This window comes from Setaria viridis, chromosome 4, assembly GCF_005286985.2.
Source record: "Setaria viridis chromosome 4, Setaria_viridis_v4.0, whole genome shotgun sequence".
NCBI lineage: Eukaryota > Viridiplantae > Streptophyta > Magnoliopsida > Poales > Poaceae > Setaria > Setaria viridis.
Window position 1 is genome coordinate 32,836,387 of NC_048266.2, and position 25,887 is coordinate 32,862,273.

Below are 25,887 nucleotides of genomic sequence, written 5' to 3' on the forward strand. Positions count from 1 at the left end.
GGCGGAGGAGCCGGAGGGAGCTTCTGCGGCGGCGTCCGGGCACGGCGTTGGGGAGGGGCATGCCGCTGTGGCGCTTAGGAACGACAGCGTGGTGAACGGCGTCGACGTGGTTGGGAAGGACGTGGGTGTTGTTAAGCGTCAGCAGACTGTATGGGGATGGGGGCCGTGGGGTAGAGGAGGAGGAGGCGGCGGTGGTGGAGGGGGAGGAGGCGGTGGAGGAGGAGGAGGAGGTGGCGGTGGCGGCGGCGGCGGCGGCGGTGGTGGTGGTGGAGGAGGCGGAGGCGGAGGCGGTGGCGGTGGAGGAGGTGGTGGTGGTGGAGGCGGCGGCGGAGGTGGTGGCGGTGGAGGAGGTGGTGGTGGCGGTGGTGGCGGAGAGGATGGAAGTAATGGTGATGATAATGGAGGAGACGGAGGAGGTAGAGGTAAAGGTCAAGGAAGAGGGATTGGTCGAGGCAATAGCCATGGTCGAGGTCGAGGAATTGATGGTAGAGGTGATGGTGGCAAAGGAAGAGGTAATCATGATGGGCATGGCAATGTTGTGATAGGAGGTGGTGGTGGTGGCGGAGGTAATGCACAAGGTGGCGGGGGAGGTGGTGGTGGAAATGGTGGAGACGGTGGAGGTGGCACAAATGGTGGAGGCGGCGGCGGTGGAGGTGGTGACGGCGGCAGCGGAGGTGATAATAACGACAATGGTGGTGGTGGCGAAGGGGGCAGTAGCTACAGTGCCACGCACATCCATGGGTATCGCCAAGGTGGCAATGACAAAGGCGGCAACGAGGAGAAGCCTTGAGGATGACGGTTAACGTCGCACGGTAAAACAGCCCTCAATATTGCACCAGGAAACAATGCATTTTCCTATCATGATGTCTTCTCGTGTGTGTCAGATGCGTCAGCGTATCATGTATGAATAATAGACGTAGCTTATGCTTGATGCTACAATGGCTAGCTTGTTTTCAATTCGAGATATTCTCATGTTATGCATTCACAAAATGTGGGAGCAACAGCTCATTGTTTTACGACTTTATACTAAGTACATTAAATTTTGATCTAAATGATATGAACAAGTCACACGTACTCCTGCAGAACAGAGTTGAAAATTTCAGCAAACAATAATAGGACAAGGTAATCCTCTGCAGCTGCAAGCATCCAAGCACAAGTTATGGCCCATCAGAACAAGAAAATGTTACAATCTTTTCTTACAGAATCTTGAATCTGTGAAAAACATTGTCCTGGAAGCAACACAAACCAACAACCATGGTCCTCAACGCAGTCTTCCCTGGTGCTACCTGTTTTTCGGATAATACTGAGGCACATCATAGAGAAGCAGGTTTCAAAGGCGGACAGAAAGTTTAGATTGTTTGACCATACATGTTGAATACCAATGCATCTGGCAACAGTTACATACAATGAATCTACCAGTAACCTGTCTACATGTTCTGAGAACTCAAATACTGGGGCTACATTGCTACAAACAGTACACTTTATGCGGGTTAAATTGAAAGAAACCATGAACATATTGAGCATCAGGATATTAACATTCTAAACTAAAAGGCTTTTTAGTAACTTAGCTTTAGCTACAAATCACAGCCAATGGAGACAACCCAATACAGGCAGAACTATGTCAACTAATGAGTTTAACTTAATTGATACATGAGAGATTAGCAAGGAAGGAGTCTGAAGCATTAGAATCAGCAAGGAACTAGTTTTCGATGAAGAGCAGGGTGAGAACTTCTAAGCTCATGTCACAACCACATAATCTCACCCATAAGGCAAACCTGCAGTAGAGACAAAGTTAGTGAGGCGTGTGCTAATTAGGAAACTAAGTGCTGAGTCCACAGCTAGTTAGACAGTGTGAAATCAAGTGATGGTATTAGTTTAATTGGAGCCTGACTGAAGAAAACAACATAACTCTTGCACTCAATACAAACAACAATTCAGAACATAAATCCGCCGCAAATAGTTTTCCTTTTCATGACTCATGAACAAACAACAGTGGACACTTTTAAAGCACCGGCACAACCAACCATATGCGGATTTTAATTTTAACAAAATCATCAACAGTGCATCTCTCCATTAGTTTTCATTCTTAATAGATGACGGCTTCAGAGTGAAACGACATAGAATTAGTAGTGTATCATAGGGGGAAAATGGGGGGCATACTTTGTATTATTGTGCTTCATGTGGCATCGTTATTTTGATTGCTCAAATGGTGCACGCACAAATAGCTGCCCATGGAGAGTGACAACTGCAGAGGTTTGGTGAGGATCAATGCGGGAAGGCAAACTAATGACCTGCAATGGATGTGCCATTTTCAGTACCAATGAGTATATCCTTATACCAAAAACTAACTATCAGTATACAATTCAAACAGTTAACAGACCTTCTTGAATGGAGTGACACCCCATGGGTTATCTAGTTGCTCAGGTTCTCCAGTAACTATCAAACGACCAGCAGGATCCGACTGAACATGCACCTGCATCCAAATATGCATCAGCACTCTATAAGCAGCCTCAGCATTGCAACTTTTGGCAGCACATATGAGAAAATCATGATTAAGGGGCAATAACCAACCAGTTAAAAAGATTTGCATTTACTTACCTCTTCACGCAGAAGGCCAGGAACCAATGCATAGACTTCATAGCAATCTTTCTGCAAGAAAACAGAAAATCTTTTTCACAAAATGCCCACAAGTGATCACAGTTTCACTTAATTCTGGCTGACACATGGTATTTTTTAAGATTCCTATAATAACCACAAGACCTGGTATTTATACATTTCAAAAAGAATCAGCAGTTCAAGTAGCATTAATTTTTAGTGCTTCAAAATGTCCTTTTCGGAATCACAGGCAAAAGCATAACAAACAACATAGAGCCATAATATTTAACTACAGAGAAAATAAAGATAAAGATACTCACAGTTCTCCTGACGTTTATCTTCACCCAATCAGCAGGAGGGCCCATGTCAATAACCATTGAGTCATTTCTGCCAGATAGCAATAATTCATCCAATCAATTAAAGTCCAAGGAGCAAAAAGAAACGGTGACTTTGTTCTTATGCAATGCCAAGTCTGAATAATTACTTAAATGGGTATTATGCTCCATAGGGCTATTATTTGCCATGCAAAAGAACAGAATGTAGCCTATGCTATGATGCAATGTTGCAATTCTTACTGATCTTTTGACAGTAACAGCAAGGAAAATGAACACAAGGTTTGCGTGAAGATTATATACAGAAGTCCACAAGGGATTTACTGTAGCTTATCGGATTTATATGGCATCACCCTGTCATCTTCCAAGGATGGCATCCTTTTCCTCTTGGCAGAACCTACGCAAATCCAACTATTAGTAAATAATGGCATTAATGCAAGTCTAACAAAAGATAATGCAGGAAAGTACCACTGCTTTTAGGAGTCTTATCCTTCTTCAAGACAATAGTGCCTTTATCCTGGGGAAAATAAAAAAAGGTTATTATACAACAAAATAAAGATTGCTTGTGATCCTTGACTTGAGAGCAACCAATACCTTAATTATAGGATCAGCAATTTCACCATTTCCCAGTAGACGCTGGGAATGCCAGCCTTGCATAGCACGAGTTGCTGATTCTCTTCTGGCTCTTCCAGAGCCAGATACATGGCTTCCACCCACCTGGGGAAACATATAACATCAACTTTTAGGCTCCTTCCACATCTCAAAAGCAGCATATTAGCTCATGGAATCATCATGGATCTTAGATATAAAATGAATCCCATTGCATGTGAAACTAGTTTGTGTTAAATTATCTACAAAAAGGATTAGTTCTATTTGAGTTCCATATAAAAACAACATATGCTAACCCAAATAAAAACTGTACCTGGCTCTCAGAACCAATTCGATCTGCTAAAGTAGATGAAGCTACTTGGAACTGTCCTGTTTCAATTTTGTGTTTCTCATATTCAAGGAGTGCCTGCATGAGAGCGAGGGAGAAAATTGAAGACAACAGTAGGAAACAGGGGGGAATCAGTGCACACTAAAGAATTCAACCACTCTTGACAAACCCAGAACTACACTTTGCATCCCTGTGGGGAACAGTTCTTCTGAAGTTCTCAGGAAAACCTAGGTGGATAAACTAACAGAATATGTATACAAAAATCCTACCACTACAATAGAAATCCACAATGTTTTTCACAAAAAAGAAAAGGAAATCCACAATGTAACCTAAAACTTGATATGCTCTGTGCCAATAGAGTATATTAAATTTGATATGCATAATCCTATGTTGACAGCTTGGAAAAACTTCCAACAAACAGAGCATATTGTCAGATGGCAAGAGTCCACAAGACTCATTGCCATGATCATGTAGAATGTTCTTAAATGAAAGGTGTTCTGTTCAAACAACTGTCATGGCAGTTACCAAACATGGCAACACTAAGTGCTAAGAGAGTCCTGAAACTAGAGAGCAATTAAGGCGGACCAGGTAATCCTACGAACTGGGAAATGTAGAATTACCTTCTCATAGAAGTTACGGAAGGTCCATGAAACAGTTGTGCACGTCCTGCACAAAACATGCCGGTCAAATCATGGAAGATATAGCAGAAAGAAGAGTTTATGTCAACTATGTCCCAATTTCTGTCATCGTAAAATGACAGCTGAGAACCATCAGTTGAGAAACCATGAAGGGAATGATTGCAGACTATCAAATTCGTACTTTGGAGGTTTGAATGACTCCCCCACTTGGCGCCACAGTTTGCATGACGTCACCTGTCGAGTGTTGATGCAACTAGTTAGCAAGCATACAGTGCAAAATTTATATTTAAAATTATTACACAATCAAACCACTCTTAGAGAAACAGGGCCAAAAGCAGTCACAACCACAAATCAACAGATACATATTTTTATGACCACAAAGAAATAAAATAGATTAAATATCAAATTTGGTGGACAAAAGAAATAAATCATGTCAATCCATTTGGTAGCACGGAGAATATTTAAGCACTAAACAGGAACATAATAGTTATTTAATGTGCAAATGGTGATTTCTCAAATGGAAATATTCATGCCTATAAAGGTTAAGTTTTTGCGACCTGTTGAGATTTTCACCACTATATGTAAACAAAAAATAGTGCCAAGCATGTTAATAAGAGGAATGGTGTATCACGGGCCGCCTGAGTCCGACAGTAGTACCTAGTGTTTCATAGGCAGGTACACGAGAGTTTTTTAGAACAGGCACTAGAAGATTTGAACATGGACACAGAATGCTACAAACAAGGTGAACGGGTTAAGCATATTCCACAAAAAAAAACAGAATGATGGTTGTGTATATGACTCTGGAAGAGAAAAGGGTGACATCAGATAATAGTAGGCCTGAGTCTCTGCATAGGGTACGTATCCTAAGGCGATTTGATGGTCAAATAAAACATATGTAGGCAACATTGGGCAAGCTAGCCAAAAATTTTAACTCCTACTTGAGGCACAAAGTTAAAGGAGAATGATATGCTAAGTACCAACAAAGGAAATCAAAGGCACAGAGGGTGAAGAAATTACTTAGGCATGAACTCTAGTAAGAGCTCATTGCTACACATTTTCTAGACATAGCGTGTTCATTAACAGAACAAAAATATTAATGATTGAACGCGATGCAAATGGAACCATAACTCAACCATCCCCAGAAAAAATAATTCATTTGTTTTTTCTTCAACGAGACAGAAAGGTGTAAATAATGGTGAGTACCTGATCATAGCCACCCAATCCAGTAACTTGTCTCCACAATCTAATGATAGTAAAGATTCGGTTAATTCATTCAGCACAGTCACAGGTCAATGAATAATCCAAGAAAAAGTCTATCTTGTGTGTGCTTACTTGAGGCAATTCAATCCTTCGCCGTAAAACTTCGGGGGCTTGAACTCCATCATCTTCTCCCTGTAGAACCGCTCGAGCTCCTTCATGAAGGCAGCCTGCTCCTCCTCAGTCCCCGAGTCATCACCGCCAGTGGAGTAATCGAACATGAAGGAATTTTTTGAGAGCTTGGCCATCACAGGGTCCTCCTCAGCCGACACCAGCACAAGCTGGTTCTCACCAGGCTGATTCTGACCATCCACGCCCTTATCGTCACCACCCTCCGCAGCACCTCCCTCTGGCGAGCCTTCCTTCTCGCCGCCCACCGTCACAGGCTCATCCCCGTTCTCCAACTTCTCAGCCTCGCCAACCGAATCCGCCGCCGCGTCACCGTTCAGCTCCTCCCCGTCCCCATCCTCCGCGCCCGCCGCTTCGGGCTTCACCGAAACCTCCACGGAATCAAAGGTGCCGGCCGCCCCGTCTGCGCCGCCCTCCCCCATGGCGGGTTCCTCCTCCTCCTCATCCTTCACCGCCGCGGCCTCGCCCATGGGGACATCCGCGGCCGGCTGCGCCTCGCCTTCCGCCTGCGGCTGCGGCGGCGGCGGCTCCTCCCCACCTTGCTCTTGTGACATCACTGGTCCCGGCGGTGGCTGGGGCGAGGAGGGCGTTGGGCGCGGCGGGATGAGCAAACCCTAGCCGGAGATGGGGAGACGACGAGACAAGGGGCGGAGGGAGAGGTCGGGAGGAACAGTGGGGGAATGGTTTGAACTGAAAGTCTGATGCCGGGCTTACGTGGGGGAGCGTGGCGCTCCCAGTTTAACCCTTTTTGTCATGTTCCGTGCTTTTTCTCTGTTTTATGTAAAAAATATTTATTATTTATTGACTTATTGTTAAAATATATTTAGGCTAGTGTGAATATCATTTTCAATAAATAACCTGCTACCAACCACATAGTAAGCATTGATGATTGATGATGATGTGATAGAGATTTAATGCAGAGAGAAAATAAGCATATCCACGGAACAACCCTAAACACTAGGTGCTCTCTCTAATTCTTTAAAATCAATTCAACCTCCCTATTCATCACACGATTTTAAACATCACAATATGAAATTATATATTGGAGAATATAGTTAATATAGTTTCTTGGTTGCTGGCCATTACTAGCCACACCAAGGCTCTGGCGGCGGCACACTCATCATGCAAAAATGCACTAGCGATAGTAGTAAAAAGTTGTGGGCGCTTTATATGTTTCACCAACCAAGCAGGTCACTTTTTCTTGTGGCACCGCCGCAGCTTGACGTGGCAATCCGTGGCGGGAAACCAAACACGCTCTTAGTTACCATTTTACTACTCCTTGCTTAGGTGGTATTTATGAAAATAACAAAATGAAATTTATGGGGATGGGTTGAAGTGAGATGAGTCCGGTTTCATAAACTATGCATGTAACTATGCGAGTTATCTCATGTATGTATAGATGTGTGGTTTTATGGTAGCGAGCATATACGTGTAGGGGAGGGTTCCGACATGCTATCATATTTCTTCCGACAATATCGACTTTGTTTTCTCTTTCTACATGTTTATCTCTCACATATATACACAATGAAAACTGATGTCCCGTGTGGTTTCAGTTGATGTCCAGTGACGAGGCCATCACTTCACCTCTTGGATTGAAGGCATGGTGGTGGCTAGTGGCAATGGTAGAATGTCAAAGCTCGCTAATTAGAGTTGAAGAAGAAGCAATGAAGTTTACATTATAGAAGAAATGATTAGAGTTAAAAAACAATAGGTGTGACACGCTTTTTTAGCATGCGGTGGAAGATAACTCGGTGGTGTGTGTCAATCATGGTTAAAAAAAATAGGGGAGGTTAGTGGACGGCGTCGATGTGAGGTCAAAACCTCACCGCTAGTTGTGGGCTATAGTGGAGACCGCTGAGGTGGTGTTTTTATCAATGATAATGGTGAACCCCAGTTATACCCACCATCGGGAAGGTTGTTCGGTTATGAACGGCATGGCCTGACCTAGCCAATGATTCTAGGCGTGCAGGCATGATACAAGACAGCGTGAACCGTAAGATATTGCTTGAATACTAGTTACATCATCCTTCCTTGTAAACTGACTAGATGATATATTGCATTAAACTTGTAAATCGGGCTCTACAAGGCAGCTGAGGGGCAATCCTGAAACTCTCTCGAACCCTCACTTCTTGGCTATAGCGAACCGATATGCAACACCCCATAATACAACACTTAGGGTATTATACTCTCATTGGCGGTCCGATCATATGTCTAATCCTTGCGCCTTGTGTTACCATCATGCTATAAATCCAGCAACCCCCTCCGAACATGTACCACTTAAGGATATCCCTTGAACACCAATAATCGGTTGCAGAGGATTAGCAGGCAATGAGGCAATGGAGAAGCCCCATGGTAGCCAGAAGAATTAAGAGGAAGAAGAGGAGCAACGAACAGAATAAGGGCAAATGAAGCAGGATGAGAAAAAAAGATAAATGGGTAACTAGACCTTTAACCGCTGTTATCACCGGCAACACACGCACTTGCTAGAAGCTCTTTCGATAGGTCGCACATACTAGTATGGTAGTCACATGCGTGTGTGTGAAGACATTATTTGCTTGCTAACTTGTGGGCTACGGGTTGCACATAGGAGCATGGTAGCCACATGCTTGTGTGTGAAGATATTATTTGCTTGCTAGCTTGTGGACTATGGGTTGCACATAGTCCACCTGCTAGGAGCGCTCCCCCCGTATTTTTGGAGGTAGTTATTGTGTTATATTGTTTAAGAAAAATATATGATACTTAGGGTAAATTAGTTGGCCTACTTTTATTTGAAAATGAATGGAAGAAGAAGCATGTGAACGAGCCAATAAATACTGAAAGAAGGCAGACAAAAGAATAACAGTGGTAACTATAAAGAAGCTCTTTATTATAACAAAAGTTTGTTGTTCTGACGATTTCAGCACACACACAAAAAATGCACCTGCGTTACGAAATCTTAATGGAGAAAATACATATCCAAGTAGAATCTAGAATTTTCTTTTTGGCCATCGTGCATTATTGCATCATTCCAGGGTTTTCCTGATGCGCATTCGTTCCTACATTTGTTCGTTTTTACTCTCTCCGTTCCTAATTACAGGTAGTTTTGACTTTTTTAGATTCATAAATTTTTTTAATTTATAGATTTTGCTATGCACTTAGATATACGCTATGTCTAGATACATAATAAAAACTATAAATTTAGAAAAATCAAAACGATCTATAATTTGAGACGGATGGACTACTTTGAAATCAACCACTAGGGAGCTCGAGGAAGGAGCATTCTTTACCCAAAATGTCCAATCCTTCCCTGGTTCTCAAATCTCAATGTTGCGTGCACGTGTACGTGAAGCAAAGACGGTTCTGGGGTTTGTTTGACTACGAGAATCGCTGGATAAAGAAAGACTTGCACATGCCGATATACTCTCTTAGCATTAGCAAGCCACGTGTCACATGTACGTGCAAGTGCTGCAATCTCGCTAGTCGCTACTGTATCTGTGCAAGCCAAAATTGACCTCCTTTCTCCCAGGGTGTTTGGTAGGAGGGGGTTAAATTTTAGCCCTCGTCACATCGAATATTTGATACTAATTAGGAGTATTAAACCTAGACTAATTACAAAACTAATTAGATAACCCCTAGGCTAAATCACGAGATGAATCTATTAAGCCTAATTAGTCCATAATTTGACAATGTGGTGCTACAGTAACCATTCACTAATGATGAATTAATTAGGTTTAATAGATTCGTCTCGTGATTTAGCCTAGGGGTTCTGCAATTAGTTTTGTAATTAGCTTATGTTTAGTCCTCCTAATTAATATCCGAACATCCGATGTGACAGGACTAAAGTTCAGCCTCCTCCTCCCAAACACCCCTTCGCGATCGTGCAAGCCAGGCGCACGGCATCGGGTACGAGCTACGAAGAAATTGCACGCACGCTATTGCTGCCATTTCGCGAGATGTTGCGCCTTTTCTCGAGCTTACCAGGGACAGGGCAAAAGCACCGAGGAATATGACACGGAGGAGCAAGAACGATCAGGCAACATGGGCAGTGGTAGGAAGAACGAACGGTCGAACGCAGTACGTAGATTGTGCTGTTAAAAATCACCAAGTCGCCGAGTAAACAAATCATTGAATTTTAGGCTCGATGTAATGCAGTACCACATTGTTCTTCTTTCTTTTGATTTCCTCAAAATGTTTCTCCTGCTATGTGATTTTTTTTCCAAAAATTTCTTTACTTGCTCAATTTCTAACGAATTTAAGATACCCTCTCGTTCCAGTATAAACGGTAGTGCGGAAGGGAAGAAATGAAGAATTATGTTAACAAGACATCTCCACTTCAGTGAAAAGGATCCTGACTAACAGCATAATACAAAAGAAAAACATCCATGTTCCTTTTGCCTTCAACATCGCCGGTGATCTCGGCTGCCAAAGAACGCTGGAGCTGGAGCAGAATCCACCCATAATCTCGTCTGGATGTCCCAAACCTTAAGCTTTTGCCGCAACAGCCCACGTCTTAGCACACCAACCTTAAGGCACATTTGAAGACGATGAACGCATATCGTTCACTACCTGACCAGAGTTGATGGAGGAAGAAAACCGGCCGTAGCAACCCTAAAATCTGAGATTAATAAGCCAGAGAGGAAACCTTGGAAGAGAACCTCTCTTCCTTTTATTATTAGACCAGTAGGAGGAATTAGATTAAGTTTTTAGTTTAAAAAGAAAATATGCTCCTAATAGTTAAAATAAAATCTAAAATAAAGCGCAGCCCTTGTCGAATCACTCTTAAATTGCGCACTTCAGTAGTCTCGCTGCTTCAACTTTATCAGACAGATATTTGGTACTCCCTCCGTCCGAGAAGGCGGTTCGTTTAACCTCCAAAATTTATCCCACAAAAAATGTTTATATAGTTTTATCCAACCCTCATAACATATGAATCGATCATTTACTCCCACCATCAGCCAGACTCGCTAAATAAGAAGACTAACATGTCCGACAATTACTGCAAGCGTGCATGCCAAATTAATTCTACTCGGTAATCCATCTGGCAGCTCGGATGCCAAAACAGATTAAGAAGAATTATTAGGGGTACTTTGAACTTTTAACATTGCTAATATCCTATCTAAAATTTTCTAAACGAAGTCTTTATAGTACGGAGGGAGTAGTCAACAAGTGAAAACTCATGACAGTGGCAACTGATACTGGCGTAGCTATGGTTTCGAGTTAGGATGGTCCAGCTTAACATTGTTTAAAAGATATACATTATCATCTCCACACCTTTTCGCGGTTTTGAAGGATGAACGACTCATGCTTATGCAAAATGACGAGGGAGCGATGCTTCTTTTTATGAATTGGAACATCAAAATTTTTATGGATTGGAACATCAGAATAGGTGGTAATGGGCTTGGTATAGATTTTTAGGGTGGTCCCTGACCCACACGGACCACCCTCTAGCTCCCATAGTAATGGTGCCTATCTTAAAACAAGAGAGAGAGGTTAATGTAATGCAATGATACTCAATACTCAATAGTAGCAACACGGACCACCCTCTAGCTTCTATAGTATTAATGGTGCCCATCTTGGAACAAGAAAGAGGTTAATGCAATGCAATGATACTCAATACTCAATTAATGCAATGCAATGATATTCAATACTCAATAGTAGCAAACTATGGCATGGTGTTGTAGTAATGTTAGGGCTAGTTTGGCTGGGCTCCAGTAGCCCCAAGGAGCCGGAGGAGCCACAAATTGTGAGGGGGAGGAGAAGGAGAGAGAAAAGAAGCTCCATGCTACAGTAAATGAACAGTAGCCCGTCAGAAGGAGCCGGAGCCAGGAGGAGCTCCACCAAACTGGCTCTTAGTTTCGTGGTCTGGTTTTACATGTACTGATGTACGGAATACATACTTCCCGAGATAGTCTATGTTCTTGAGTCAAAATACATACTTCCCTAAGACCTATATTCTTGACTCAAAATACATACTTCCCTGAGATAGCCTATGTTTTTGAGTCAAAATCAAATTGAAGGTATACACGGTACATCAGCAAAATTTCCCCAATGGATTCGCTCTCTTCAGAGAGGACAGTCATGGCCGAGCTGATGCTTCAAGTGGAGTAGCAGACGATTATGAGAAAGATTCCTTACTGCACTGCACAAGTATGGGCTCGTTTAGTAGGGCTTCGGCTCCTTTGAAAATGGCTCCAGTTCCGACTCTTCTGGTGGAGTGGTTTCTCTGGTGGAGTTGAAGCCATTTTAAAAACATTTGGCAAAACTGCTTCACCCTATTTTTCATGGATGGATTGGAGATGTCAAATGTCCAATATGCCCCTTGATATATAACTTGATTGTTAAGTTGAATCGTATGTTTCCCTTCTGTTTGTAATTTTAGTTCATGTAAATTGAAAAAATAAATAGAAATATTTTCTAGATCTCATATGCAGCAGGGCTGTGTCTTCGTGATGGCCCCGTCTTTGCTCATTTGCTGTAGTTGGTATGCAATTACTAGCTACTCAGTAATACCATTGGCAGTTTCGATTGTACATCAATAAAAAAGAAACGGAAATTGAACCCAAGCAGTACTGTAGCTAGCAGCCAATAATGGTAGTAACTAGGGCAGCAGCGCGAGAGTTTCTGGCTTGCTCCCTCGCTTTCAGCAATAATAGTAGTGGTTTTTACAAAAGATGAGGCATAATCCTCGCATAAACCATACAAGCCAACATAGATGCTCATGATGATCTAGAAAGAAAGATCGCCCTTGCAAGATCATCACGGAATCTATCCATTGCTCGATCATTCGATTATGGAGTTGATGCATCGCTTGCATTTTGGGAAGGAAGATGTCTTGCATATCTTGATGGTACAGTGGGCACATAATCAAGATTCCGATCACATTTACAAAAATGTTTATCTTGTATATGGAGGCATATGGTTGCGGCAATGATCATCATTTGCTTCTCCAATGGAAAAGTCAGCATCTTGAGAAGTATTCTCCACTTCATTTTCAACACTCCAAAAGCACGCTCTACCACATTACAAAGACTTGAATGCAAATACTTAAAGAGCTCATGCTTGCCGCTTGGAGCAGGACCCCTCCTCCTCCATTCTGGCACATAGTACCTTGCGCCCTTGTATGGAGCCAAGTACCCAGATCTGTTTGGGTAACCGGTATCAACATTGTAATATTTTCCTAAGCACACATGGAAAACTATATGAGCTGCATTTCAAATATGTCCATGTACAATTTTGAAATATGAACATACCTACAGGAGGGTGCGGGAATTTGTCATAATCATGCCTCAGTGCATGGAACAACACATTAGTGTCATGCATAGATCTAGGCTGCCCAATAGTTGCATATACGAATCGCAAGTCAAAATCAACAACAACAAGAACATTTTGTGTCGCTTTGCCACTTCGGCCAATATATCTAATAAGGTAATGAGGAGGTGGTGTTGCCAAAATGTGAGTACCATCTAGGGCACCAATGCAATCTTTAAAATGTGGTATCATCCTATGATCATTACTGATCCTTGGGTGCGTAAGACTGAAATTATGTAATCCTTACACATAACCACCACACAATTCAATACCTCCTCGAATTTTCTACTGATGGTCTTCGAAGAATGGTTGAATATACCATCTATAGCACTTTTTGACATACCTTGGCCACACACAAGTAGGACCATAGCAAGTGATTCTATAAAATTAATGTGAACAACTGACTCAAGACCATATGTACTCGCTAGCAAATCATGCAGATTAGGTGTGGATCCATCCTAAACATATTGTGGCTCTGTCTTGGAGCGTGAAGTTTTTCCATAGTCCAACCAAAGCCACTCTATGCTGGAGTTCTAGTCCCATTTTTGTCATGGTATGTCATGAAATATTTGAAAGCAAGAACAATAGTCATAAATTGAATATTTTGAGCACCCCTCAACAATGCAAGAGTTTTTACAGTCCATTCATCACCATTAGAAGCACTATCATCAGTCTCATGAGAAGAATTATCAGATCTGTGCATGAGATAAAGAACAATCATTAAGATCTGTGCATGAGATAAAGAACAATCATTAAAATAGTACCATTATTACAAGTCGAAATAGTAGCATTGGAAAGTCATACAGAGCCTACAAATTATTACAAGCCATTAAACTAGTACCATTGGAAGCAACAAATAAATAACATTCAGAAATAAAAAGTTATAATTGGAAGGATACACTGGTTGCCAACAAATAAGTAACATCCAAAATGCTCTACTTAGGCACATCATTTCTAGTCATCTACTCATGCTTTCTAGTCAACCAATCAAATCTCTCTTCAGGTGTATCCAATGTCATGAACATCTCTTTCTCAGCCTTTTTGTAAAAATAAGAGATGCAATGAAATGTTCATTTGTTCTTGGAACAGCACCACTGTCCTTCACCAAAGTCATGACATCCTTGCAATGGACTCACAAGATGCAGTTGTTCGCTCATTCATCTCCACAATCTTGCCTATTTGTTCATGAAACCAATGACCTGCACTTGTCTTAGGTTTCTTTCCCTTATTGTTATCAGCCCTTGTACCTCTCTTCCCTCTCCCACTAGTAGGTGTCACCTCCTCTAGTTGACTATCATCGCAATTTTCAGCTTCATCTTCATCATCAAGGTTAATGGAAGAAGTACCAGCAGACAGATTTGTTTGAGAAGGTCTTGCACCACTAGAAGCACACCAATGATCGTTATCAGTGTTACGAAGATCTTCGAACATAATTCCCAAGTTTTCCTCATTTTGGAGCCCTCTGTTCTTGAATCTGGTACATCCCTTTATTTTCTGTAATGCAAGAAATAATTTTCAGTATGGAAACAAAGCATGCAGCAACACAATGGAGCATTGTTAGCATGAAAAATAACTTACACTTACTGTTGCTGCTTCTTTCCACCAAGTCTCTAACATAATTATATTCTTTCCTGATTCATCCCATTCTATACCAGTCTCCTTATTGGTTAGATGCTTCCAAATTCCATAATCAGTTTTCAATTTGTCCTATTTGTTCTTGAACTGTTTTCTAGTATACAGAAGACCGGTCCTCTTATGAAACCTTTGTATCACGTTCTTGTAACCAGTCTTATTCAAATTAGTGCTTGATCAATTTCCTTTTTGAACTTCGTCTGCAAAAATCTCATAGACTATTTTAGTGTTCTCATCACACCAAGCGACATCTCTGTTGCCAATAAAATCATTACCATAAGCACCAAATATCAAGTAACCTACACATTCCAAGCATACTACACATTCCATTTTCACACAGAGATGTATGACACGACATTCCATCTATGCTCAATGAATTGCTAGCATGACAAGTATTTCTTACCTTGGATCGGCATTGCTAACATCGACGGTTGCAGGAGCAGCAGGGATCGTCACTTGTGGTCTAGGTGCCCGGCCACCGCGTCCTCCTCCACGGCGAGTAGAGGCTCCTTGAACTGGCACCGCCCTTGCCTCCCTTGCCTTCGTGTTATGGTTCCCGACCGACACCGGTGCCGGCACCGAAGGCGATGATGTCACCAAGATGCAAGAGAGCCACTCCGGCCCGAGAGCCGCGGCTGCCGCTACATTGCTCCACCAATCCGGCACCACTCCGCTGCCCGCCATAGACACCCCTCCTGGAAACACGCCGGCGTGCCGGCGCCCACACCATAGGCGGGCCGCCGAGCCACGCTCCTGCGCCCGCGGTCGAGGCGGCCATCGGACCGCTGGCCCATGAGCCGCCATCCTGGTGAGCCGCTGCCTGGTCGGCCGCCGTCGGGCCGGGCAGGGCGCCATCTGGCCCAGATGCAGAGGCTTTGGTAGCCCCAATCCCTGGATCAAGGTCAACCATGGTGGATCCATTGTTTTCCCCACTCGGAGTGGCCTCCCTGCGCGCCGGTGTTGGGCGTCGGAGGGGATTTATGGCGCTGGCATCGGGCTTCTGCGAGCGCGAGAGAGGGAGAGAGAGGGTGCGAGACATGGCCGGTTAGGATAGGTGATGCGGTGGCATTTTTCATGTAATTTTGGCAAGTTCACAAGCAATTACGTAACCATCCGTGCTGGCTTGAGGGAGGAGCCGTACGGAGCCACAATTTCCGGCTGTCTCCCGCATAAAAAAATGGCTCCGGCTTCACAAGAGCTTCGTTGGAGAAGCCATTTCTTTGAAGTTCTTTAGCACCCCTTCACCTAAAACGGCTTCGGGAGCCGTTCCTGAAAATATACCAAACTCCCCTATCTACGCAGAGGACAAAACGGGCAAAAAAATTCAGGCGCCGGGAGTCAGTCAGGACGATCCGCACCGTGAATAACCATAGTAATTGCTCCAGTAACCAGCAACAGAGGCCCTGATGAGTGATGAGCCCCAGCACGGTGGTAGCCTCCGTGGATTACCACCAACCCCGAGGGCAATTCCGTCATGCGCCACCGTATATTATACCGTGGCCGGCCAGCCTGGCAGGCAGCAGGACCCGCCGCTCCGGCAGGCTTCCTCCGCAGCGCGGCCCCCTCCGCCTCCGTAACACCAGCGCACCCAACCCGCCTCCGCCACCTCCTTCGCCGCCGGGTAATGCCCCTACCCCTTGCTCCGATCCCGCTCTCCTACCTTCCCGTCCCGTCCTGTCGCTGTGGTAGCGGTACCCGCGCCGCGGATTCCGTTTCGCCCCGCGCGCGGCGCGGGCTCGTGGGTGCGGGGTGGTTGGTTGGGTGGGGTTTTTTGCGGTGTGCGCCCTCCCGCGCCGGTGTTCGGCCACTCTGCGCCGCCGCGTGGTGTGCTTATAGCGGCGCTTGCTCGCTGATCCTGTTTGGGTTTGGGGTTTTTGTTGCTAGTGCTGGGTTTTCTGTGCGTGGGGTTGGTTGCTTTCCCCTCTAGTACGTCACAGTACGTCGCTTGCGGTTGCGTAACATCCGGTGCGTGATCGGGGGATTATTTCCCGCTCTTAACTAATCTGGTTTTAGTGGCTGCGAGTTTTGCATCTGCGGTACGGAAAAATGGTTGCGGCGTTCGTGAGGCGATTCGCCTCGTCAGAGTTGTTTGCCTTGATTTCTGTGTTTACTTGGGTTTAAGTTGGTGCCCATGGATTAATTTACTGGCTGAAGGGCTGTGGTTGGTTTCCTTGGTGGACTCTGGGGTTCGAATCGAAGCAACAAGGGGTTGAGGCTTGAGATTTCCTCTCCTTTCTCGCGATTCCTGAGTGTTTTGCGCTGATCCTGATGCATTATTTGCGGAATTTGTGCAATGCTGTAGACTTACAGTTGTGTTAGGAGCGTCTTTGGTGGTTCACGGCCTTTTGGCCTTCTTTGAGGCCTGGGTTTATGCATTGGGCGCGTGCCTGGGGTGGGGCTGCCGAATCTGTTCCATTTTGATGTTACCTCGAAGCATGTGCGTGGACATGTAAATTGGCACTTCACTGTATATGATCTGCCTGCTGGCATCTGTGCCAGTTTCGATTTTTGCAATTTTTGCGGTAGAACTTTAGGACTAGGTTAGATAGCTCCATGAGTTATTAGTTGTCTCGCTGTATCTTCCATTTTGATGTTACCTCGAAGCATGTGCGTGGACATGTAAATTTGCACTTCACTGTATATGATTTTCCTGCTGGCATTTGTGTCAGTTTCGATTTTTGCAATTTCTGCAGTAGAACTTTAGGACTAGGTTAGATAGCTCCATGTGTGTTTCGGAAAGGAAAACCCATCTACTATCCTGCTGTCTTTATCTAGGAAGAGTAATTATGCTACATTTTATATTAGTTCTGGACCTGTTTATGCTTTGCATGCCTCTTGGCTAGGAATAATCTTAATCTTTTACCTTCATTTTGTTTTTCAACTTTGAACAACCGATTCATTTCAGTGCAATATGCAGGCTAGATTTCAGTTTAGTTAGATGTATGCGCATTATCTTAGAGTATAATTGAGTCTCACTCCAATGTTCATGCTATTCTAGCAGGTTAAGTCGAAGCGATGGGAAGTGTGACATTTGATTTGAATGAGCAACCACATGAAAATCAAGGTATGCGTATCACTGATAATTGTCAGTTTGTTATAATGAAATATCCACATTTTTTTGTAGATTGGGTTCTACATAACAAAATTTGATGAGATCATACCAAATCTATTTGTACTGCTAAAATTTACATACTGCACCATATCTTCTTATGAGCTGTACCGTAGTTTTGATAATTTACCACATATACGCTGTGCAATTCAGTTGTAAGTTGTAGCCATGTAATTCCAATTGCTCATGGATCGATTGCGGGCTTGGACTTTGGAATGGGTCCAAATTCTCTCATGAACACATGCTATTCATGAAACTTTTCGTTCCTAATTTGTGTAGTTTTTCTTAAACTTGAACATTGTTTCCTTTTTGGCTTGTTATCCAACTATATTTATATAGTAAAATAAATGTTGCAAGATTTGTCCTGAAGAATATAGTTTTTTATGGTAGGTGGCTGCTTGAATTATGTGTTGCTGCAAAAGGACGGTAAGAACATATGCCGCACCAAAGTTTGCGACCTTCCCATAGAAGTGTAAGTTGAGAATTTTTCTGAGCAATTAGTTATATTGAGTACTTCTTATACTTGGACCAAACTTGTGGTGAAAGGAATTTAATGTTTCATAATTATGTAACATACTATTGCACATCACTTAACTGTGGATGGATGGCCTTTTGACCGGTTAAGTTCAACACTGTTGTCTATATGTTCAACATTAGCTTCATCCACTTATTTTTTTTATTTCATGGAAGCATTATGTGTCTGTTCTTTTCATGCCTTGATGTATATGCACTATAAAATCACAACTATGATTTCCTTTTGCAGGCCGACCATTTGGTCAATTATTTCATTTAAGCCAACTAAAGCATACCAGAAGAGTGTGTTCCCAAAATTTTCGCTGCTTCCTGATCCCGAAGATCGTCGTCAGAAAACTGAATGGGGAAAGTTCATGCGCTTCCTTTCGGATAATAAAAAGGTAAATATTTTCCACACTGTACATAAAGTGATAAAATACTAAATTAAGAAGGTAGCTTTTGGTATCTTAAGTTACTCTTGTTAAAAAATTGGGGTTAAGAGTAAGTACTGCCCAATTTACCATTCTTGGAGTTCTCATCTTGTTTGGGTGCGGTGTAAGTAGTTTTTACAATAAAGTGTATAGCAACAGGGACATCTGGATTAGTAAGGATAAAGGGAGGTGATGAGGGAGAGGGGCCTGATGTGCTGTCAAATTTTTTTGTGCAATCTAAAATACTGTAGGCAGTTTGTTTGTGCTGTATTTTATTGTCAGACAATCTAGTTAATCTGTTCTTTTGTTTTGATTTTGAAGGCTGCTATTGTTAGATGTGAGTCTTCAACCTTCCACATACTTCCTTCTCAACCTGATGAATACTCAAACTTTCCACATGCGGTGCTCTTGTACAAATGTGGACGAAATGACCCTAGAGACTGCAAACAGATGGCAGGAACATCTGGTGAGCGGTTTTGCTGTGCTGCCTCTTGAAAACAACTCCTTTTTTCCTAAGATAATTCACTAGCCCTACATTGCTACATTTACATAATCAGCATTTCATCATTAACAGTTTGTTTTTGTGTGGGTGATATCATTCCATTTCCTAAAGATTGTTTACTTTCTCATTTCATTGTGTTGGGCTGTACATGCTTGAAGTTGATGATATTCAACATAATATACCACATATTTTTTTTAACTTTTAATGATTTTAATTGATTTTCTAATTGACCATTCTTTTCTTAAATGTTATGACACCAGGGAGATATGTGAATAATCCTGCAATGGATTCTTCAAAGAGGTATTACAAGAGTAAATTTCAATATGGTTCAAAGAAGCCACCATACTTTAAAGAGGAGATTTGTGATAGTGGACCAAACCTCAAGGAGATGGAAAGTTCATCCAAGCATCATGATCCACATGTCACAGGACTTCATAGACCAGTTCAAGAATCCTCACCATGCGAGTCCATTGAAGACAGTCCTAGAGTTTCGAATCCAGTAGTAAAGAAGAGAATGGCTTCTCCTAAAAAAAATTTCATTGTTGCGGACCCTAGTTATCTGCGAACACTAAGTCAGACACATGCTGGCTGGATATTTGGAGCAATAGCTGAGCTCATTGATAACTCCAGAGATGCTGGTGCATCTAGGTATGCTCATATCTTCTGGATGTTGTAATCAGAATATGGTGATTTTTATTTTGCAATCAGTTTAGGTCCAGTTTATAATCTGCTTTTATGTTGTATCATGAAAGCACTGGTTAAGAAAATATTTACCAATTTTAATAATACAATATTCTCATGTAGCCCTAAGAAATGTTCTCGTTTTTTAAAAAAATAGGTAGGGGCCTCCCCTACTGACTTAGGTCAAAAAAAAAAAGAAAAAAGAAAGGTTCTCAGTTGGTTAATATTTTCAAAGAAAAAGGAAGAATAATAGGACTCTTGCTAGTATCAACCTCTCGATGGGAGAATGAAACCATTAATGATTAGTAATTCTCTTAATATAAAAATTGAATGGTAGATCATAGATTAAATGTCACCATAGTGTCACCCTTACTATTTGTAGTTCTCAGAATCCTGTTGCAAGATGTGTTATTAACATAGTTTATGCACTGTTTTCTGTTATTCCTCATTGATCATGCTAACTACTTTTTATTGTTTATTGTTGTTTATCACTATGGAAGGTTGAGTATTTCCATTGAATCTTTGTTTTCAAAGAAAGCACAGAGGAAAATTCCTGTCTTATCTATAATTGATGATGGGCATGGAATGACTTATGCTGATATGATGAGGATGATCTCTTTTGGTCACAAACGTCCAAATGAGCATCGCGAGAATCAGATTGGGAGATTTGGAATTGGATTTAAGGTAGACATCTCTTGGTAGTCTTGTAGAATTGCTTTATTTCCTCAATTTCAGTATTCTACTCACAGTCACAGTGTTAGATTGAGCTCCCATTCTATCCTCATTGTTGATGTGATATATGCTTTAGATTACCTTGAAGTACTTTAAACCTTCAACTTCAAATTCCAATACCGAACGCAATATGTTCCATTGGTATGGTGCAGCTGAAACAGTTTTATCTGAAGGCACTTATTTGTGTGATGTTGAGAATTTGTTTTTACATTATTCAATTAGTCCCAGATGATCTATTTGTTCTACGACGACAATTTTAGAGATCTGCAATCAATTCATCATTTCTGTTAGCTAGGATTTTTTCTGCCCAGTGTTATCTTCCAAGTTGATACACGCCCAATCATTTCTGATGTAAAAGCTTTGATGAATGAAAATGTCCACTGCTTAGATACACTACTTTTTGAGACAAAACAAATATTGGTTCTATCAATTCAGAATTCCTGGTTCAGGATTCATAGATCTCCTTCCTAGCGCTGTGAACAGTACTTCAATCATGGCTGCAGCCTTGGCCGATCAAAATTTTGCATACAGAGTTATATTGTATGAAGATTGTGGTTGTTGTTACTAACTTTGCTATTTTCTGTGTGCTACATGTAGACTGGTGCTATGAAACTTGGAAAGGATGCAATTGTGCTTACTCAAACTTCATCCTCCAGATCAGTGGCCTTTCTTTCCCAGTCTTTTAATGAAGAAAAGGATGTATGTATTGTTGTTCTTATTGCCTGCCCTTATACCCTTGTATATCACATTCGATTGAAGATCTTTAAATCGGATAATTTGCTGCAGAATCTTGAGATCCCTGTGGTGACATATCGAAAGGAAGGGCAATACATGGAAGTTGATTTGAGTGTCCAGTCTGAAGCCACTGCAGAATATAACCTGAGTGCTATTAAGGAATTTTCTTCCTTCAATGAGTATTTCATTGGAGAAAAGTTAGGCCTGTTTGGTGAGGAGCGTACAGGGACACAAATTTACATATGGAATTTAGACAGATGGGGTAATGATTACACTTTGGAGTGGAATTCTGGCAAGTCTTCTGAAAATCCTGTGCACAATGGTCGTGGAGACATATTAATCCGTTCAAGAAGAATCAGATCACGTCCAGGACAAACAAGTAACAAGGTATTCTCTTTAACTCTTCATCGATTATTTTCTCTTTTGAGGCAAGAGATAACCATACTAAAAATGAGTTTAGAGGGGTATTTTCAATTTCACCTTGTAGAAACCAGAGTTCATTGTAGCTTTCTGATGGAATACTATAGCCTTTCATGGTTTTGTATCCTTCCTGTAAGATTTGCTTTGGTACTTTGATGAGGATGCATGTCACTCACACATTGAGTACTCTGAATCTTGTGCATGACTGAGTTGGATCCTAACCTTTTTCTTTGGTTACACCATGGTTGGCAAGTTCTTAACTTTGTATTTCCAATTCTTGCCGTGCATTTCACTTCTTTGATGGATCGTATTCATAGGTGCTGTTGGACTATTCTCTTCAGTCCTATTTGGAAGTTATGTTCCTGAATCCTCGGATGAAGATATCTGTCCAAGGATCTTTGGTAAATATTATTGTATTATTTCTTTCTATATTATAGTGTATTCCTGTTTTTATTCACTGGGTTTTGTACTTGGCAGGTCAAAAGCCGTCCCTTGGCAAAGACCCTTAACAAGACATCTGTTATGTCTGGTGAAATTATGGGAAGGACTATTCTATTGACCCTGGGAAGGAGCAAGGTAGAATGGGACAGAACAAATTGTGGAATTTTCTTGTATTGGCATGGTCGTCTGATTGAGGTGAGATTGGTTATTATGGTATTATTGCTCTGCCCTCTAGATTAGAGTTGGAGAGAATTGTAGTTCCATTTATGTTGAGCATGGAAATACATGTTAGATTTAACAGCTATTTGCAGGAGTTACATTGACCTTTTCATGTTCAAGTTTATTTAGCTGTAAATGTTTGTATTGTTCTACTTTTGATCATGTGTTTCACTTTTCAGTCTTACAAGCGGGTTGGAGGCCAGAAGCATAGTGCTGATGTGGGACGTGGAGTCATAGGAGTTGCAGATATCACAAATCTCATTGTATGCTTTAAATACCATGACTTTCCTATACTTTGTTTATTTTTTCAGTGTGAGATATTCAGATGTCCTGTTGTTTAGCCCATGGAATTAAATTCTCTATTCTTTTGCAGGATGATGAAGATGGTAATTCTTGGGTTTTGAACAGTAAGCAGGGATTTCAAGATTGTGAAATTTATGCTAAACTGGAGGAGTGGCTTGGTAGGAAAGTGGATGAATACTGGGATACAAAATTTGACAATCTCGAAGTGGTATGTGTTATGATTCTTTTATTTTGAAATATATTAGATGTGCCTTACTGTTCATGCACACTGGGTCATGAAGTGCTAAGTGTTCATATTAATATATAGAATGAACATAGCAGGGAATGGGATGGAAAGTTTCTTTCCAATCATTGTTTCTTCTTATGCCATTGGGAGCTAATTTTCATGTTAGATATGGACTAAATTCTCATTGTAGATTCTTATATTATTCTGAAAAGATTACATGCGTTCTTTTTTTGAAGTGCTCACTCTAGTTAACTTTCTTCATCCAGAGAAAAAGGGATGAGCACCACAAGCCTGATTGTGACTGGGTTCAGTGCTGCAGCTGTCGTAAATGGAGAGTGTTGAATGCAGGCTTCAATACAGACACTCTTCCAGTGGAATGGTTTGTATCAGGCAACCATGAAGGATTTTCATATATGATGAAGTCATTATTTTATTATTGTGCCCTTCTTAGCTGCAATGGCAACTGATTGGTTTACATGTTCAATGTACTAGAGCAGTGTCTTTACGTATCAATCAAGCAATTATGCTCTCTTGAATCATACACGATGTTCGTATCCATATGTAGTAGTTGTACCATTGTGCACTTCTGGGCTACCGTGACACCATACTCTATGAATAATTAATGATTTACCATGTTAATCACACTGGATCACTTAATTAATGATGATCATCTTGCTGGCTTCTCACCTTACTGGATCTAGATAAATGTTAATGCAGCAGTTTTAGTACTCATCAGTTAAATAATGGGAGCTCAATCCACTGATCAGTTCAAGCTATTTTTTAGATGGGAGAGTTTATAATGTTGGTTATACATGGGCATCACCTGTTTCTGTACTTTATTGACAGGTTTTAAGCACTGACGATCTCACTTTCAGGTTCTGCTACATGTCACCCTTCAATGGGAAATGTGAGGTTCCAGAGCAACAAATGGGACGTGGTGTCATTGTGATTGGTGAAAAGAGATCTGGCAACGATGAACAAAATAAGACTACCCAGCAAGGAGAGACACCAAAGAAGGAAATGAGGCCTGAGAACCTTGAGGTTGAGAAGATTGTTCAAGATGAAGATGCGAAGGTAACTATAAAGCATGCAATACATTTTCTCTCTTTTGGTCAAGATCAAAGCCATGTAAACAGACAGCTTTATCACATTCTGTACTCAGAATGTCCAGGGTACCCTAGAGGTCAACAAGCGAAAGAATTCTTCAAGTGGGGTACCATCAAAGCCCAAGAACAACAGTGATGGTAGGAAGATTGTGCAGCTGATATTCCCTTTATATTCAATTGTTTATCTTGCATGAACTAAACTACCTCTTTCAGATGATTTTGAAGGTGCATCCTCACAAACAGAGGATGATGCCCCTCGCCCTACTTTAAAGAGGCTTAGAAGGGGACCTGCTGCGAAGACTTACAAATGCTGACGAAATTGGAAAACATGTGGTAACCATCATGTCCTTTTCCTTTTTACCCCTCACATAGGCTTTAGCCCATAAACCAGTAATAACCACTATGCTTTGTTTCCCTAGATTTTTCTCTCTGATCGCTTGTTGGTGCCCCTACTTTTACCCCATCTGTGGTATCATGCTTCGCGTGGACTTCAAGACTAATGCCTGAGGCCTTCTTTCAACGCACACTATTGGAGGAGCACTGCATCAGTATAACCAGTTTTGTTCTTGTGCAGTAGAAGTGCTGTTGTCGTGTTTGTAAATATAGTGGTGGATTAGTGGGTCGTTTGTAACTAGGTGTTTCTTCTCAAAATGTTAGCAGCTTGACAGCTTCAGTCGGTGAAAGTGTGTATAATAACTGGCCTGTGAGCTTTACAATGTTAGGGTGCGAGAAGGGCAGATCGTTTTTTGCTGCGCACAGTGCTCCAGTAGCCACTAGCCAGTCGCCACTGATAGGGCCGTTGAACCTTTTTTGTGTTCATCCTGAACTTTAGAGGTGCGAATAGCGGAATACGCATTATTTACTGTTTGCTGCATCTGCACAGGGCTTCTCATACTGTGTGATGTACTGATGTTGCACGAGGCATGCATTAATGCCTTGTCCCTACTTGCCATATGACCTAAACCGGGCATAGCCGGAGCCCGGACGTAATGTCTACGTTCTTAGAGCAGACCGCCATGTCAGCTACAAGATGAGGTGGAGGGGAGAGAACGCAGTCGCTCATGCAGTCGCCGAGCTGAACGCTGTAACGAAGGCTCCCCCATTCAAGTGCTGGGTCCCACCATGCTTTTGCCGTACCAATTCAAGACCCTTTTCTCTCTATCCCTCTACTGGTAGTCCCATGTAATAAAATAACAGGTATTAAATAAATATGAATAGACTAGTTATTGTGTGCGTTGGGCGGTAAGCTTGTGTCTTGCTGACTTGTCTCGGCTATAAGTCAAGTCTTATGGTCTTCTGCAATTTTTGTGAACGAAGAACTCGAATCTCAAATCACTTTTCTAATTTTATGGCACGTCAGAGCTCAGGAATGGGTGTCAGGCACTTCAGACGGTGAATCTGTTCACACAGTTGCCAGGTGACAAAGCTAATTAAGTGTATATGGACACGGTACCAAAGTAAGGCCCCGTTTTGGTTCTTGAGGAGCATCTAAAATTCCTATCACATCGAATATTTAGATACTAATTAGAAGTATTAAATATAGATTAATTATAAAATCAGCTGCATAGATGGAGGCTAATTTGCGAGACGAATCTATTAAGCCTAATTAGTCCATGATTTGACAATGTGGTGCTACGTTAAACATGTGCTAATGATGAATTA

At 41.9% G+C, this 25,887-nt stretch overlaps 2 protein-coding genes across 4 annotated transcripts; one reads left to right on the top strand and one right to left on the bottom strand.

The window, feature by feature from the left end:
• Nucleotides 1–1,328: 1,328 nt before the first annotated feature.
• Nucleotides 1,329–6,605, bottom strand: LOC117853024 (AT-rich interactive domain-containing protein 6). The gene is made up of 13 exons (XM_034735368.2): nucleotides 5,835–6,605; nucleotides 5,706–5,745; nucleotides 4,684–4,736; nucleotides 4,485–4,530; nucleotides 3,850–3,942; nucleotides 3,522–3,644; nucleotides 3,396–3,444; nucleotides 3,252–3,324; nucleotides 2,916–2,982; nucleotides 2,599–2,649; nucleotides 2,381–2,473; nucleotides 2,161–2,291; nucleotides 1,329–1,775 (listed from the first exon to the last, which is right to left on the bottom strand). The coding sequence occupies exons 1-12, from the start codon at nucleotides 6,440–6,442 to the stop codon at nucleotides 2,190–2,192; spliced, it is 1,398 nt and encodes a 465-aa protein (XP_034591259.1). The 5' UTR covers nucleotides 6,443–6,605; the 3' UTR covers nucleotides 1,329–1,775; nucleotides 2,161–2,189.
• Nucleotides 6,606–16,311: 9,706 nt separating this feature from the next.
• On the top strand, nucleotides 16,312–25,099 carry LOC117853220 (uncharacterized). Of its 3 annotated transcripts, none has more exons than XM_034735599.2 (18): nucleotides 16,312–16,428; nucleotides 17,806–17,871; nucleotides 18,307–18,388; nucleotides 18,680–18,830; nucleotides 19,182–19,326; nucleotides 19,623–20,010; nucleotides 20,544–20,727; nucleotides 21,373–21,474; nucleotides 21,562–21,897; nucleotides 22,248–22,331; nucleotides 22,408–22,566; nucleotides 22,770–22,853; nucleotides 22,964–23,101; nucleotides 23,386–23,498; nucleotides 23,995–24,193; nucleotides 24,282–24,363; nucleotides 24,439–24,558; nucleotides 24,645–25,099. In XM_034735599.2, exons 2-17 carry the CDS (start codon nucleotides 17,823–17,825, stop codon nucleotides 24,537–24,539), a joined length of 2,397 nt encoding a protein of 798 aa, XP_034591490.1. In that variant the 5' UTR covers nucleotides 16,312–16,428; nucleotides 17,806–17,822; the 3' UTR covers nucleotides 24,540–24,558; nucleotides 24,645–25,099. The 3 variants fall into 3 exon arrangements, with proteins under 3 accessions (XP_034591490.1, XP_034591489.1, XP_072149356.1); XM_034735598.2 differs by having other exon boundaries at nucleotides 16,319–16,428; nucleotides 17,809–17,871; XM_072293255.1 differs by lacking the exon at nucleotides 16,312–16,428 and adding an exon at nucleotides 16,549–16,772 and having other exon boundaries at nucleotides 17,809–17,871.
• Nucleotides 25,100–25,887: the final 788 nt, after the last annotated feature.

What these genes read in the sequence shown, in the direction of transcription:
- LOC117853024 (XM_034735368.2), bottom strand. Translation starts at nt 6,442, where the DNA reads ATGTCACAAGAGCAAGGTGGGGAGGAGCCGCCGCCGCCGCAGCCGCAG. An exon ending in GAGTCATTCAAACCTCCAAA is followed by an intron (nt 4,531 to 4,683) that starts GTACGAATTTGA and finishes TGTTTTGTGCAG; the next exon opens with GACGTGCACAACTGTTTCAT. An exon ending in TAAGACTCCTAAAAGCAGTG is followed by an intron (nt 3,325 to 3,395) that starts GTACTTTCCTGC and finishes GGATTTGCGTAG; the next exon opens with GTTCTGCCAAGAGGAAAAGG.
- LOC117853220 (XM_034735599.2), top strand. Translation starts at nt 17,823, where the DNA reads ATGGGAAGTGTGACATTTGATTTGAATGAGCAACCACATGAAAATCAA. An exon ending in TGCGACCTTCCCATAGAAGT is followed by an intron (nt 18,389 to 18,679) that starts GTAAGTTGAGAA and finishes TTCCTTTTGCAG; the next exon opens with GCCGACCATTTGGTCAATTA. An exon ending in AGAGATGCTGGTGCATCTAG is followed by an intron (nt 20,011 to 20,543) that starts GTATGCTCATAT and finishes TCACTATGGAAG; the next exon opens with GTTGAGTATTTCCATTGAAT.